The sequence below is a fragment of the Dreissena polymorpha genome, chromosome 2, assembly GCF_020536995.1.
Source record: "Dreissena polymorpha isolate Duluth1 chromosome 2, UMN_Dpol_1.0, whole genome shotgun sequence".
Lineage (NCBI taxonomy): Eukaryota > Metazoa > Mollusca > Bivalvia > Myida > Dreissenidae > Dreissena > Dreissena polymorpha.
Window position 1 is genome coordinate 115,682,342 of NC_068356.1, and position 16,408 is coordinate 115,698,749.

Here is a 16,408-nt window from a genome sequence, read left to right on the forward strand (position 1 = left end):
ATTCGTCAATAAAATCACATCCGCCCCACAGGTGGTTAGCGTGTGGCTATGATATTAATTAGTGAAAACATCATTTTGAATGATAAATAATCATATTATAACGAAAAATTAAATTTTATGAAAAAAAATCACTATCAAATATATATATAACATGTATCATGTTATTTCTTGAAAGTTGACCCAGCATTTGTAAAAGTATTGCAAGACATATACATTTCCAGACATTTTAAGACCGAGATCGTGAAAATCGCTGCACAATTGATGAAGATATGGCTGTTAAAAGAGATGCACCCCGTTTAGGGGTGATTTTGAGTTGCATACCTTGTTATATATATTTGATAGTGATTTTTTTTCATAAAATTTAATTTTTCGTTATAATATGATTATTTATCATTCAAAATGATGTTTTCACTAATTAATATCATAGCCACACGCTAACCACCTGTGAAAGAGCTTGACAAAGACGTCATTTGTTTCGCTTTACAACGAGCATTTACTATATCTTGAACACTTCAACCAATTAATATGAGATAGGTATGGTTGCTGATTTTACCGTTTTGTGCCACACTCAAGAACGACAAAAAAGCTACATATGTCATAACTGATTATTGGCACACTTTTCGTCGTTCTCGCGGGTATATGTCTCGTTCTTACGTACGAGCCCAGAACGACTTAACGGGCAAGAACTAAAATACTTGTCGTAGAGGCGCGTATTTTGTCGTTCTAGTTGGTAGTATAATTATCGATTTGGCGTGCTGGCGTTAGTGTCCATTCCGAAAACGTCTTTTTTCACGAACCAATATCCATAACTTTGACCCACAATTAAGAAAGATAATGCCGATTATTTAGACTTATAAGATTTGTTATGGTAAACGCGCAACATCTCAATACATTACAAATATAACAAGACGAGCTATCTCTGCTCTGGATTTCTTAAAAGAAAACATAGACATTGTCCTGCTAACTGCCGCTTAAAAAATCAATTTGCTTTTAAAAACTCCACCATGTAATATCTTATAAGGTTTATCACGTTTGTATGTTTCGGTACATTTATTTACAAATGTATATATTTGCTGAATCGCACTCAATTGCCCAAGTTTTAAACGAATGAGCTATATGATGGAAAAACCTACTCACCCTGTAGAATTCACCTTGTATCGGTCAGAAGTGCCACTAATGAAGTAGCATTGGCTCGTTTGTTAATGCACCTCAAACAAAAGGTGACGCTCGCGATTAACGACCGTGAGTTAGCACTAAGTAAACCTACAAAATATGAGGTGTGCGTACGCATCAGTAGAGAGATGACAATAACGTAGTTAGGTAAATGTATGTATGAAGTGGTGTCACAGACAGGGGTGTCAATTGGCCAAAATCTAAAATCCTGAAAATGAGCTTAGCGTTTGGGGACAAGAGCAAAAAAGGGTTAATAATTCATGTACCTTTGTTAACTTTTGGTTATAACATTGTAAACATTATGTTAAAGTAAAATAAAATGTGTTTAAGTTGACATTTTGTGATAATAATCTTAAAATTCCAGAAAAAATCCTCTGATTTATATCAATATCAAATTTGGTCCTTCAGGGCCAAAATCCTGATTTCAGGAATAATCCTGAACTTTGACACCCCTGCACAGATGTGGGCTCGTATGTGGCAAATTAATGGTTAAGTTGTCGTTCTTAACTGATACCAATAAACAAATTATGCTCTGCAACTTTATAGTGAGCGTGCTTAAATCCTGAACGGTTCTGCTTTGCTTCGACTGTTTCTGCTGCCTTGCTAAAAATTGTTGACAGTGTTAACTAACAGAAATGTGTTCCTGTGATCGACAGCGGGAACCCTGATATGATTGCCATTTAAGTAAATGAAAAAGCCAAATTTACAATATCCGATGGCACCCTATGCAAGCTGACTTAATTTCAGCAAATTGGACGACAAAATGGTCTCTTATAAAGAAAAATTTGACGATGAATGCCGCATTTCAGACTTGGACTGACCACAATAGCTCACCTGAGCAAGAAATAAAAATGAATCATTTGTTTGGAAGAAATAGAAACGCGTTCTGAGAAAACTGGGCATAATGCATGTGCGTAAAGTGTCGTCCCAGATTAGCATGTGCAGTCCGCACAGGCTAATCAGGGACGACACTTTCCGCTTTTATGACATTTTTCGTTTAAATGAAATCTCTTCTTAGCAAAATGCAATTTAGCGGAAATTGTCGTCCCTGATCTGGGACGACACTTTACGCACATGCATTATGCCCAGTTTTCTCAGAACAAGACTCAATATATGACATACCATGGATTCTTATTTACCAACAGAGTCCTAGAGAAAGGTACTGCATAAGCTTAAATGTTTAAATCGACAAAACGTTAACTTAAATATAAACATGAAAGCCATGATGGACGTATATCGTTCAAGGAATACTGCTTTTGAATATACCAGCAAATGCAGAAAATCAACAAACAAACAAAATCAACAAACATTTCATAATGGCAAGTTTTTCTGGTTCTATGATCCTGTGACCTTTTCTTGGTTTTTGACCCAACTTGACCCGAATTCTAACTTGACTTAGATATTGTTAATATTATCATATTGGCCTTGTTTCTTTAACATTCAATAATAAACCTGGTCTAAGCTAGTGACATGAAATGAGCAATATAAGAATGTGTCCTACATATTTTCAAGAAAAATATTCTGACATTATCATTTAAAGTTGAATCATAAGTTTAGCTTCAACAGTGGTACCAATATTTGTGTCTCCCAAAAATTGACCCAGAGACCTAGTTTCTTACATAATTTGACCCAGATTTAAACTTGAGCTGGATATTATACAGACAATATGCAGTAAGTTTCTTCATGATGGAGAAATATATGTCCCTAATTAAAAGGATTAATAATGTTGGTCCAAGATTTCAAATGGTAACCAAGTTTTTTTACCCCAAGTAACCCCGATTCGAACATGACGCCGATTTGAACATCTTAAGATCAACATACTGGATTAGTTTTATCAAGTAAAAAATAAGTCTTCTAGAATGGAAACAAAGTTTTGATAAGATTTGGCATACTTCCCTAGTTTGTGACCCCACTTGACGCAGTTCCGAACTGGGCTTAGATGTTGTCAAGGTAAACAAAACCATTGCCCTCTAAAGTGGTGAATGCGCACACCGCATGATGCCGGACATCGACTGATCACATTTGACCAACCTGAGCATTTCCTGCTGTGAGCTAAATAAACGTGATTCCAAATAACAGGTATTGTTATGTGATAACTATTATATCAGTATGTGCCCACCAGTAATCATCAACTATCTGATAGCTGAACGTTAAAATATTGCAAGATTTTTGGACACCCTCCAATCATCCAATGTTCTAATGTTGGCTTAGGCGTTGTTGTTTTTTAAAACAAATTGTCTAATTTCATAGCAACAGTGCTAGCATCTTTTTGGTGGGGAAAGGCGTCAGGAACAGCACTAATTGACATGCATTATTTACCATATATATTGCATAGCATCAGTACAGGTATTGGGCAGCCCCAATTATGTCAGGTGCATGCCAATCAACTTGTATAAATTAAATTCCTCTTTCATTTAATACAGAGGAACACATGTGAAAACTCTTGCGGCAATCGTCTGATTCACATATAAACCTATGTTTAAATGGAGAATTTAACTAATATTTTGAACTCCCTGCAGTTTTCATTGTTTTGGATAGATTTGGCATACTTCCCTAGTTTGTGACCCCACTTGACGCAGTTCCGAACTGGGCTTAGATGTTGTCAAGGTAAACAAAACCATTGCCCTCTAAAGTGGTGAATGCGCACACCGCATGATGCCGGACATCGACTGATCACATTTGACCAACCTGAGCATTTCCTGCTGTGAGCTAAATAAACGTGATTCCAAATAACAGGTATTGTTATGTGATAACTATTATATCAGTATGTGCCCACCAGTAATCATCAACTATCTGATAGCTGAACGTTAAAATATTGCAAGATTTTTGGACACCCTCCAATCATCCAATGTTCTAATGTTGGCTTAGGCGTTGTTGTTTTTTAAAACAAATTGTCTAATTTCATAGCAACAGTGCTAGCATCTTTTTGGTGGGGAAAGGCGTCAGGAACAGCACTAATTGACATGCATTATTTACCATATATATTGCATAGCATCAGTACAGGTATTGGGCAGCCCCAATTATGTCAGGTGCATGCCAATCAACTTGTATAAATTAAATTCCTCTTTCATTTAATACAGAGGAACACATGTGAAAACTCTTGCGGCAATCGTCTGATTCACATATAAACCTATGTTTAAATGGAGAATTTAACTAATATTTTGAACTCCCTGCAGTTTTCATTGTTTTGGAAACATAGTTTAACTGTAGTGAATACCAACAAAGTATCAACAGTTTCCAACATGGTTTATTTCCATAGCAATGAAAAATTGTGTGTAGCAAACACAAAACTGCATGTAAGCATTTACCATTCGTACAAAGCACATTTACTGTTATTTAAATATCATTCAATACATAGGCCAACTCTTAAGCAACATTACTATGTTAACACTGATTTTATACAAAATATTAGTGTATACAATTGCTCTAGCAATTAATGAACACTTCACTAACTTAAGATGTAAAATTTATTACATGTTATAGAAGACAATATAGTTCCATTGCAGGTAACATTCGAAGATATATTAACTTATCATTCTAAATAATGTAAACGTTTTTAAAGCATTACTGTTACAGAAAATGCACTCAAGTTATCATAAGTGATATATGATTCAATAACCAACAGGAAACAAAACATCCTATTATGTTTGACATCTGATGATGATAATAATAGGCTTTACATTTGTTTGTTACTAATTTCCGCTGATTATCAATCATTTTATGACATGCTGAATGAATAAAAACCAGGAAGTCACACACATTTTACATAAGTGTTACAAGTAAGGTTCAGGGACAGCTAGCCTCTTCATAAACTTTCCTATTTCATTAACTTATTGACTTTAAAATGGTATTGTCCTCTAAAACACACATATCACCTCATTATAAATCACATTAAAAATGTCAAAGTGATGCAAGTTGTTAGCATCTGATGTCTTAAAGACTAGAAAAACAATACAATCTTGGCCATCCACACTTCCTTCTAAGATTATCTCACCAAGAACATGATGATTTGCAGAAATATATACAATATTAAGCAGGATCCTTTTTCAACAATTCTGCCAGGGGTCCTTTAAAACATAACTTGCATCTTGATAAAAATGCAAACAAAGTGTTTTATGCGCAACTATTCTATCTGCTAAACATTTCTTTTAAGAAGATATATTAGTTTTGCGTTTATCCATTACATATCTGCAAGATAAGCTAAAATAGCCACAAGTAGCTTAAATCCAGTGATCAATATTTTACCAGTCTTTAATTATGATAGGTAGACTTTTCATGTTTGGTCAATCAGAAAAGCATTAAATTTATATTCCTTTTTTTAAACAAAAAAGGTTGCAGATTTTAAAAATAAACAAGAATATCTATTTGAGAACACATGACCCCAGTTGATGCTGGGTATTATTATGGCTCAATTTCTATGACAAGGTCAAAGTGTAGGTCATGGGATATGCATGGGAAGGGAATGGTCATAAACAACAACTGTGTAAATTCAAAGAGCTCTAGGAAGTGGTAATGGGGCTAGACAAATATAACAAGAGCTGTCTCCATCGAAAGACATATGCCCCCCAAAAATGCTCTTTCTAAACCTAAACGCAGATTTCGAAACCTAAACACATACCCTAAGTTCAAGGTCAAAAGGGGTCAACATTTTTGTGCGTATGGAAAGGCCTTGTCCATATACACATGCATACCAAATTTACAGGTTACATCTGAAGCAACATAGAAGTTATGAGCATTTTTCAAAACCTAAACGCAAAAGTGTGACGGACAGTGCGATCACTATATGCCCTCCTTAAGTGCATAAAAAATTGACTTAATTTGTCTCATATGGATGGTTTAAATAATCCCTATGTCCAAATAAGATCAAGGTGAAAGTGGAAAGGAGTGGATCATAAGCAACATTTGTATGTATCAAAGAAGTTCTTAACCTGTCACAGACAGAGGAAGGTGAGGACAGATGAAATGATGAAGACACAGAACAATCACTATCACACCCCAGCATCAAAATGCTGTTGGCACACAAGTCTACTTTCATAAGTTCTTGAAGCAGATTGTTGCAGTTCTATTTCTATTCTAGCAGTTCATTTAGTTGATGATTCATTATGTAACAGCTTTCAGAAAAAACTGTACAATACATAATTGAAAACATATGCATTTACAACATGTCAATATTCGAAAGAAACAATATTTAAAGCAAAATATTCAAAGAAAGCAATTTACAGAAAAAAATAGAAACAGTAAGCTTTTGTTTTAATTAACAGAGACCACTATTAGCTAATGAAGGCCTAACAAAAGAGATGCTCATATACAAATTATCATGAAGACAATTGGAATCAGTAACAATTGGTGTTCATCACAGTATGATAGGATAGTGAATATGAAACAAGACAATTTAGACCATGAAAACATACCTATTTAGTAAGTTTGCATGCATTTTTTACCAAATCAGAAGATTCCAGTTACACAAACTGAAAGACTTAATAGATCCAAGCACTTTGTGTTGACAGCAATTTATCACAAGGCGGAGTGTTTTGCTCAGGATTTTGCACCAACGATACCATGGACGCACGCACACCACAGCACATCAAAACAATTGCCATTTTCCTAGTACAGTGTCTTTGATGGCGTCCACATACTGAGAGGGTACCCAGTATATCCAGTACCGGGAGGCCTCTGTGGGACCCAACTGCAGGGCCTGCAGAAGCAAATACAAAGTTGGTTTCTTACTTAATACAAGAGCACCAGTCCACATAACGGGTGCCAATGCTCGGCTGCAGGAGCAGTTTTGAATAAATAAAAGCTTGTCATATTTTTTTATTTTTTTTAAGTCAGTGACCTTGACCTTTGACCTAGTGACCCAAAAATGGGTGTGGCGTGTAGAACTCATCAAGTGCAGCTACATATGAAGTTTCAAAGTTGTAGGTGGAAGCACTTTGATTTTAGAGCCAATGTTAAGGTTTTAGCATGGCGGACGCCGGAAAACGAGCTGGCTATGACAATACCTTGGGTTTTTCCCCAAAACAGCCGAGCTAAAAACTAAGCATGCAAAATTATATGACATACAAACTCAAACCAAAGCTAGAATACTAACACATTTTCTGAAAATGTTTGAATAATTTTTTTACCTCAAATCAAGCCATTTCCCATAAAACTTAAGTTATTTTTTTCTTGATGCAACATTCTTGATGCAACAAACCATATAATTGCATTATGCACAGATCAATGATTATTTTGAAGCAGATTTATTTAAAAAATATTGCAAAAGATCACCAAAAATTGTGGGAACTATGTATTACATAGGTAGAATTTATTGATTAATGTGCAGCACATGACCGAGGATGTCTTATGTAAAACATAATAAAAATTCCAACTACTGGCATGTATTAAACTTTTCAGTTGTTCTTATATATTATGTTTTATCAAAATTGGTGAAGGGAAATTAAAGTTATTAACAAACAAGAGATGTGTTTGTCAGAAACACAATGCCCCCTTATGCGCCGCTTTGAAGCCATATATTTGACCTTTGACCTTGAAGGATGACCTTGACCTTTCATCACTCAAAATGTGCAGCTCCACAAGATACACATGCGTGCCAAACATCAAGTTGCTATCTGAAGCGACATTTTTCGAAACCTAAATGCGCAACCTAAATGCAAAGTGTGACGAAATGATAGACAGACCACTATATGCCCTCCTTCTGGGGCATTAAAACCACCTGTTATATGCTGCCTGCCTGCATGCCTACAATAGCCCAATCTAATAAGAATGTTTAAGTTCATTAAAAACCTGGTAAATTTATATAATAAAATAATAATAAGTTCCTTATTTGTATACAAACTTCGATGTAACTTTGATCCTACTAGCAGTTAAATTAAGCTGACAGATAAAGTGATAGACTTATGATTTCAACAATAAGTTCATAGCAAATCAACAAAATGACAAAATAAATCCTTTCAACTACTATGGTCTAGAATGTCAACATATAAAAATACTGTACTGCTTATAATTAAGTTCATAGCATTGCAGTGGTCAGGCTTACCAGCATGTGATACTCTTCATGGCCGACTATTGGTTCACTGACAACAGCTTTTATGGAATTCATTGGCAGCTTCTCTGTTCGTTCTAGAAAAAACAAGTGCATACACAAATACGAAAATCCAAGAAATTATATGATCACTACGATATATTAAACAGTATAATGCTAGTAGTTTATGTTTAAATCATATGGATCAAGCTATCACTTCATTAACAAACAAAATGAAAGTTTCATCAAGGAAATGGAACCCCTCAGCTTAATACATCAGACTCTTCAGTTGTACCAAAACTTTTACTCCAAAAGGCACATGGACTTAATAGATATGAAAACTGTGCATTATCTGATTTCTCACTTTATAATTAAACAAAATATTGAATATATCAAATTAAATTCGCTTAAATTTTATTTTTGCCCATGTGACTGTACAGCGCACATAATGATAAAGCATAACATAGATAAAGGTATCTAAAACCATTAGTTTCTTTTAATAATACATTTTTCTTTAAATGTCAACCTCATTTTTCATTTTTAGATCTAGTTTTTAGACATACCAGTACACGACGCAGATTCAGCCGACATATTGTCAAGATAAGCATTCTAACCATGTTTCATCAAAATTGAATCAAAAATGAGGCATCAAACAATGTTATAATAGTGGGTGTTTTTTACTAAGATCTGACCTGGCTACCTAGTTTTTGAATGCACATGACCAAGATTCTAACACTGCTAAGATAATGTCCATCTAAACATTCTGACCAGGGATTATCAATATTGAGTCATAAATATTGCCTCCAGAGTGCTAACAAGATTTTTCTAGGATTTCTCCTGTTGACCTGTTTTTTTTTAACAAAAATGATTTGAACTTAGCCTAGATATTGTCAACATATTCAGACCACGTTTCTTCAAGATTGAGGTATAAATGTGGCCTCAAAAATGATTTTCTAAGATATGACAAAGTGACCTAGTTTTTAGACAAACATGACACAGATTGGAACTTAGTTTATATTTTGTTTAGATAAACATCCAGTGAGCAATTTTCTACCAAAATTGACCAAGACCTACCTTATGTGCCTAGCATACCTTACCTTAAGCGCCTAGAGGACCCTATATTTATTGCCAAGTGAAACATATCTGAAGTGCCAAGTGAACCATACCTTTAGTGCCTAGATTATTTACCTTTATTTCCATGATTTATCTAGCTTTAATGCCAATTGTGCCATTATTTTAGTGCCTAGAGTATTGATTACTAATAAATCATATCTTAAGTGCCTAGAGTAGCCTACATTAAGTGCCTGGTATACCCTACCTTTAGTGTCTGGCATACCCTACTTTTAGTGCCTGGCATACCCTACTTTTAGTGCCTGACATACCCTACCTTTAGTGTCTGGCATACCCTACTTTTAGTGCCTGGCATACCCTACCTTTAGTGCCTGGTATACCCTACCTTTAGGGCCTGGTATACCCTACCTTTAGTGCCTGGTATACCCTACCTTTAGTGCCTCGCATATACCCTATCTTTAGTGCCTGGTATACCCTACCTTTAGTGCCTGACATAACCTACCTTTAGGCCTGACATACCCTACCTTTAGTGCCTGGCATACCCTACCTTAAGTGCCTGGTATACCCTACCTTTAGTGCCTGGTATACCCTACCTTTAGTGCCTGGTATACCCTACCTTTAGTGCCTGGCATACCCTACTTTTAGTGCCTGGTATATCCTACCTTTAGTGCCTGGTATACCCTACCTTTAGTGCCTGGTATACCCTACCTTTAGTGCCTGGTATACCCTGCCTTTAGTGCCTGGTATACCCTACCTTTAGTGCCTGACATACCCTACCTTTAGTGCCTGACATACCCTACCTTTAGTGCCTGGTATACCCTACCTTTAGTTTTTTTGTATACCCTACCTTTAGTGCCCAGCCAGAGCTGGTCCAGCTCCAGCTTGAAGGTTAGCCTGACCTTGCCCCCTGCCTTGTTGTACATGCCTGTGAGGGGGGCTGGGGGGAGGGGCTCCTTCTTGTTCTTCACCCCTGGGACCACGTCGTCAGGCTTGCCATACTTGTCTAGCACCTTCTTGTGTTGCTGTAACAATTGATTTAGAATCATTGAAATGGCTCAAAGAAAGATCAATATGTCAGAGGTAAAAAGTAAACAAGGGCTGTTTGTAAAACATGCATGCCCCCCATGTGGGCTGTCAGTTGTAGTGGCAGCAATTGTGTGAATACGTTTTTTGTCACTGTGACCTTGACCTTTGACCTAGTGACCTGAAATTAATAGGGGTCATCTGCCAGTCATGATCAATGAACCTATGAAGTTTCATGATCCTAGGCCTAATTATTCTTGAGTTATCATCAGGAAACCATTTTAATGTTTCGAGTCACTGTGACCTTGACTTTTGACCCTGGGCGTAAGCATTCTTTAGTTATCATCCGGAAACCATTTTACTATTTTGAGTCACTGTGACCTTGACCTTTGAACTAGTGACCTGAAAATCAATAGGGGTCATCTGCCAGTCATGATCAATGTACCTATGAAGTTTAATGATCATAGGCGTAAGCATTCTTGAGTTATCATCTGGAAACCATTTTACTGTTTCGAGTAACTGTGACCTTGACCTTTGACCTAGTGACCTGAAAATCAATAGGGGTCATCTGCCAATCATGATCAATGTACCTATGAAGTATCATGATCCTAGGCCTAAGCGTTCTTGAGTTATCATCCGGAAACCATCTGGTGGCCGACCGACCGACGGACCGACATGTGCAAAACAATATACTCCCTCTTCTTCGAAGGGGCATAAAAATAATAACAGTGTGATAGAGGTGAAGTCCGGGTCAGTTAACCTTTGTATGGCACTTTTTGTTGTTTGTAGTTATTATATAGCATACTTGTATAAGGCAGTGTTTACGGATCTTAAAGAATTCTAGACAAGTTTTTAAGCGGTATATTCAAAGAACAAACTTAAGCAAGCTAGACAGTGGATGTCAAGCCTTCTGTTGACTAAAAGGTTTGAGAATTCTAGGCCAGTGTTTTAGGGGTATATTAGAAGAACAAACTAAGGCTAGAGAGCAGATGTCATTCCTTTTGTTAACTAAGAGATTTAATAATTATAGACCTGTGTTTAAGATGTATACAAGAAGACCAAACTAAAGCTGGACAGTGCGTGTCAAGCCTTGTTTTGCCAGGGTTGTTACAGAATTCTAGGCCACTGTTTAAGAGGTATATTAGATGAACAAACTAAAGCTAGACAGCAGGCATAAGTTTTTTATTGCCCGAAAAGTTCAAGAATTCTAGTCCAATGGATAAGAGATCAACTAAAAGAACACACAAGGGCTAGACATTGGGTGTCATACCTTCTGTTGACTGAGAGGTTCCTTTGAAGTTGTTGCCTTGTCCTCTTCCTGCAGCTCCTTGGTGGTGGGAGTGTTGGTCACCTGCAGTACATCGTTCATTGTGGACCCCACCACCATCAGCTTGCTCCCCTTCACCACCTTCAGATCTTGTAACGTCACATCGTCTTTGGCCATACCTGCAGCAATACATTACAAACCAGAACTTTTAGGGGAACCGCATTTCTATAATCAATCTTATCTAAAACAAAACCTTCATTAATGAATAACCCACAATATTGCAATGGATCATTGTGGGAAATCCGAATATTCATAATCAATATTATCTCTTGCTAAATCTGCATGACTGAATTAATTGTACACATTAACATTGAAAATCTTCATTGTAGGGGTGTCACATTTTCATAAGCAATTTCTCAACTTGCTCATCTAATAAATCAAAGATAAATTGAAAATAATGGTGCCTATTATAGTGGAGTCAAATTTCCTCAAGCAAAGTTCATTAATGTACTGATGATAAAATTGAAATAGAATGTTTCTGTTTATGTATTAGGTTACATTCGAAACAAAAATGGCTGATGAACTATTATTTAATAAGGGCTATTTTGTTTCTAAGAGAATGGCTGTGTTTCACAATTAAGAGAAGTTTGCAACTAAAATGTTCACAATTTTGAGAAGTTTGCGACTAAAATTGTCACAATTTTAAAGTGTTTCTCATTCATTTTTCAAAATTTTGAAAAGTTTGAAACTCAAGTTTTCAAATTTTGAAAAGTTTGCGACTTGTTTTTTCACAAATAAAAGGGCCAAAGGCAGCTACATCAAGATAGGAAAAAAGCCCTTATGTATATGTTGCTGTGCAAATATCTTACCATAATACAACTTTTTTAACAGGTGCTGCCACTGTGTGTGTTAAGCATCTATTTTTACCTGTTTCCAGACACGGATTGAGGAACCCTTACCTTTGAACATTATTTTCTGCATTGTGGAAGGCACACCTATGAAAAATATTAGTAAACATGCATGATTACATACTCAAACCTTGATGGCTTTAATTCAAAACAATTTTAGTACACAAAACTGCAAAGACCTTTGGTTATAAAAGGAAGTATAAACATTGTTCTACTCTTATCAAATTTGCTCATAGAAATTTAACAAATTTAACACAGGACACTGTTTTAATTTTATTGTTAGGCATTTGGACACTTCAAAACAAATCTGAACAAACTATGGTGTTCACAATGATTTTAATTCATCTTGCAAGAACAGCTGAGTCAAGAAGTGTTAACATACATGGTTGGTAAAAAAACTAGGGCTGAAAATGGTTCCTAATAAATTCACCATTTAAAACATTGTATTTAACTGCTTAAAACAACATGATTAAAGCTTTATCTGGAATTATTTTGTTTACATACTGATGAAAGCTCATATGACAAAATATTGGCAACATGTTTAGTTTACAACTGAGTATTGACACACAATTTAAACATTTACCTGTTAGCGTCTGCACATGTTTTTTTAAGTCCAGAATAGTTTTATTTAAACCAAATTCCACATCATATTTCTGTTTATTATATATCACTGTGAATGTCACAGTTTCACCTATATCACAGTTTTCTGAAAAATAGAAAAGAAAACATGCATTTAATGTGATAAATAATAGGATTCTTTTATTTATATATTCAAGTCATCGATGCTTTAGTTTCAGATGTAATTTCTCATTTAAGTACTTATGATGTCGCTTGAAAAATGACATTTGTTTAAGCTGAGGCAGATTTTATGGATTCATCAATAATTTGTCTTAGACTTATTACTTGTTTATCTTTAAATCCATATACACATTTACAGATAATTATCTTAGCGATTAAACATTAATGAAGTGAAAATTGCCATTACCTAATTGAGCTGAGGCTGCATTGCCATTATCCCCGCCAGAGTCTGCTGGTGTGTCTGTGTCGGCTGATTGTGAACTGCATGTTCCACACCCACCCTCCTCTAGCACTGATGCATTCTGTGAAACATTCTCTGTTGGAGACTCTGTTGGACTGATGCTGTCAGTAGTTTGCTCTAGAATACTTCCACAGGATTGATCATCTGTGGTTGAGAACAAAATATCCTTTTAATTGGTGCACAATACATGTACCTTGGTAGAAACCATGAAATATTTTTATAATTGTATTTGTTTCATGATCCCACATAACTATAAAACAATCTTGTCCGACCCGCATATTAAATCATAGCAATTAAAAATACCATTGATAGGAAAATGATTATTTACTTTAAAACTACTGATAAAATTAAATCTTATCCATCTTAATTAAATTTGTTAATCTTCTAATTAAAAAAATAAATAATTTATTAAGGGTTAAGAAGTTTCCATTAGAGAATGCATTCGTCAGCAAACTTGGACATTTAGCCTTCTTTCGAAATACTTGAATAATTATAATCCTTGTAAAGGTGGACTAAAGGTATTCAGGGCTCACAATTATCAGAAAAGAATGTATATACGGTTCAAACAACACACATAAAGGCAAAACATACTCAAAATAAAATTTTCTTTTCATATCTTACCTAATGTCAAAAGTAAATAATCAACAATTAGTTTAGTTACAGGTAAGTTACTGTGGTGCATTGGAATCAACAGCGCTAGCGAATATTGATATAGCAGATCTGCATTATAAATTACGCCATAATACTAATAATCAAATATATAGAACTTATAACAGATGAAAATATTTTCTTGAGAAATTCCTAAGATATCATATGTATTCATAATCCTTGCTAACACTTTAGATGTACTGAAATGCAAATCTTTAATTTTGTGACAATGGCCAGAGGCTTCATTGAAAATTATTGCCTCAGGTACTACTTAAAAGCACCCGGGTACTTTTTACATAAACTTTGTAGTATACTTAAGTATCCCGGTTACTTTTAAGTAGTGCCTGAGCCAACAATGACTAATTGAGCCCATCATGATTGGTCATTATTATATACTAAAGAATCATGATTGGTCATTATTATATACTAAAGAGTACATCAGGTAATCTTAAGTATTCTGTGGAGCAGAGGTTCCAAAGACTTGCGGTGGTAAACCACCTAAGGAATATAACACAGAACCGGGGGCACAGAAAATATACTAAACAGTAGCCCGGAGTATGGGCAGTGACTTATATTGATTTTCTAGGGTTCAACGATTTCAAATCACATATGCCAGTGTCCTTTTTGTCATGTCTAGCAATCATCATCATGTTTAACTTCGTAATTTAAGATAAAAAAATAAACAACATGTGATGATTGAGCAATCGTCAAGTAAAAAAGCTGAAGAAAAAAATAACGACAAGTGAATGCCTGCTGGTACAATAACGGCAACAACCCCATTTAATGCATTATGACACAACGGGTTTATAAATTACACCAGCATAAGCCTGAAAGAACTTTTAGAACTACAATTCCTTTCATAAATTCGTGTTTTTGCACGATAAACGAAAAAGTTCACCATTGGACGCCATCTTTGTTGACTCGATTATCTCCTTTTGAAGAGTCAATTTAGGTTACACGCTACTTCTTCTTCCATGTGATTTACAAATCTCACTCTGGAGCAAACTCGTACATCTTTTATTTACAAGGTGATAGTGAGAGTGCAGCTAAAAAAATAAAACCTTTAATATTAATAATATGTACAGTCAGGAAAGCTCTATGTTTGAATTGGAGGCCGGCCAGTCCTTCCCTGAATGACTCTAGATCTGGGGTCTGTAGAACTGTAAGGTGCTTTGGTAGCTGGTTCCACAATCGAGCTCCAGAAATGAAGGAGTGACGGTAGGTGTCTGTTCTGCAGTATGGTATACAGTAACGGGTCACTGCACCATCCATGTCTTCTAGTCTACGTCCTCGAGTAGATGTGATGGATCACCGGAGAGGATAGTTGGCTGGAATGTCCAGAAGACCATAGGTGATGCGATACTTAGTTAAAATTTCCTTAAAAGCCTTTTTAAAGATTGAACTTCCAATGCAGTTTACCCTCATCACGAGTATGCTATACAAAGAGGCTCTGGTAACAGTGCAATAAACCATTTATTAAATAAGATGTGAAAAAAAAACTGTAGATAAGATATTTTATGGTGGATTTATACACAGAGTAGAAGACCCCATCATGCGCATGTCATGGCATCCAAGATAAGCCTGTGCAATCCACACAAGCTAATCAGTGACGACACATTCTGCTTTAAGGGATTCTTTTTTAAAGGAAATGAATATCCCATATATGCGAAAAATGTTGTTTCTTTTTAGCCTGTGCATTCACTGGGACGACACCTCACGCTCATGCATTAAGCCTTGTTTTGCCAGAGCGTGGCTCATATGTACAATGAAGGGTGTTTAGTCCTTCTGGCATTCCAGAAATGATTCATTAAGTCTTTCTGAGGTTATTCTTTTGTGTGGACTGAATATCTTCATTGAAGGATCATAGTGCATTATCGGAACTTCACCATTTATTAAATCAGTTGAGAGAAAATACTGTGGATACCGATATTTTATGGTGTATTGATACAGAGAGTGGAATACCCCAAGCATTTACCTAAAGTGACATCCCTGATTAGCAAATACGATTGCACAAGCTAATACATTAAACCCTGTTTTTCCAGGGACTGGTTCATACATGTATGTCCAATGAAGGCTGCACAGGTCAATAGGGGATGACACTTTATGCTCATGCATTAAGCCTTGTTTTCCCAGAGAGTTCATATTCCAAATGTAGGCAGTTAAGCCTCTTCTTGCATTGAAAAGATGATAAATGAAATCTTCCACTGTTTATTATTTTGTGTAGCCTGAATGTCTACATAAAAGGATATTTGTAA

General features: G+C 35.7%; 1 protein-coding gene across 1 annotated transcript; it reads right to left on the bottom strand.

Moving 5' to 3' along the window:
- Positions 1 to 4,626: 4,626 nt before the first annotated feature.
- On the bottom strand, positions 4,627 to 15,078 carry LOC127868612 (ubiquitin domain-containing protein UBFD1-like). Its single transcript, XM_052410490.1, has 8 exons — positions 15,052 to 15,078; positions 13,452 to 13,649; positions 13,050 to 13,172; positions 12,518 to 12,553; positions 11,562 to 11,737; positions 10,116 to 10,290; positions 8,213 to 8,295; positions 4,627 to 6,868 (listed from the first exon to the last, which is right to left on the bottom strand). Exons 1-8 carry the CDS (start codon positions 15,062 to 15,064, stop codon positions 6,758 to 6,760), a joined length of 915 nt encoding a protein of 304 aa, XP_052266450.1. The 5' UTR covers positions 15,065 to 15,078; the 3' UTR covers positions 4,627 to 6,757.
- Positions 15,079 to 16,408: the final 1,330 nt, after the last annotated feature.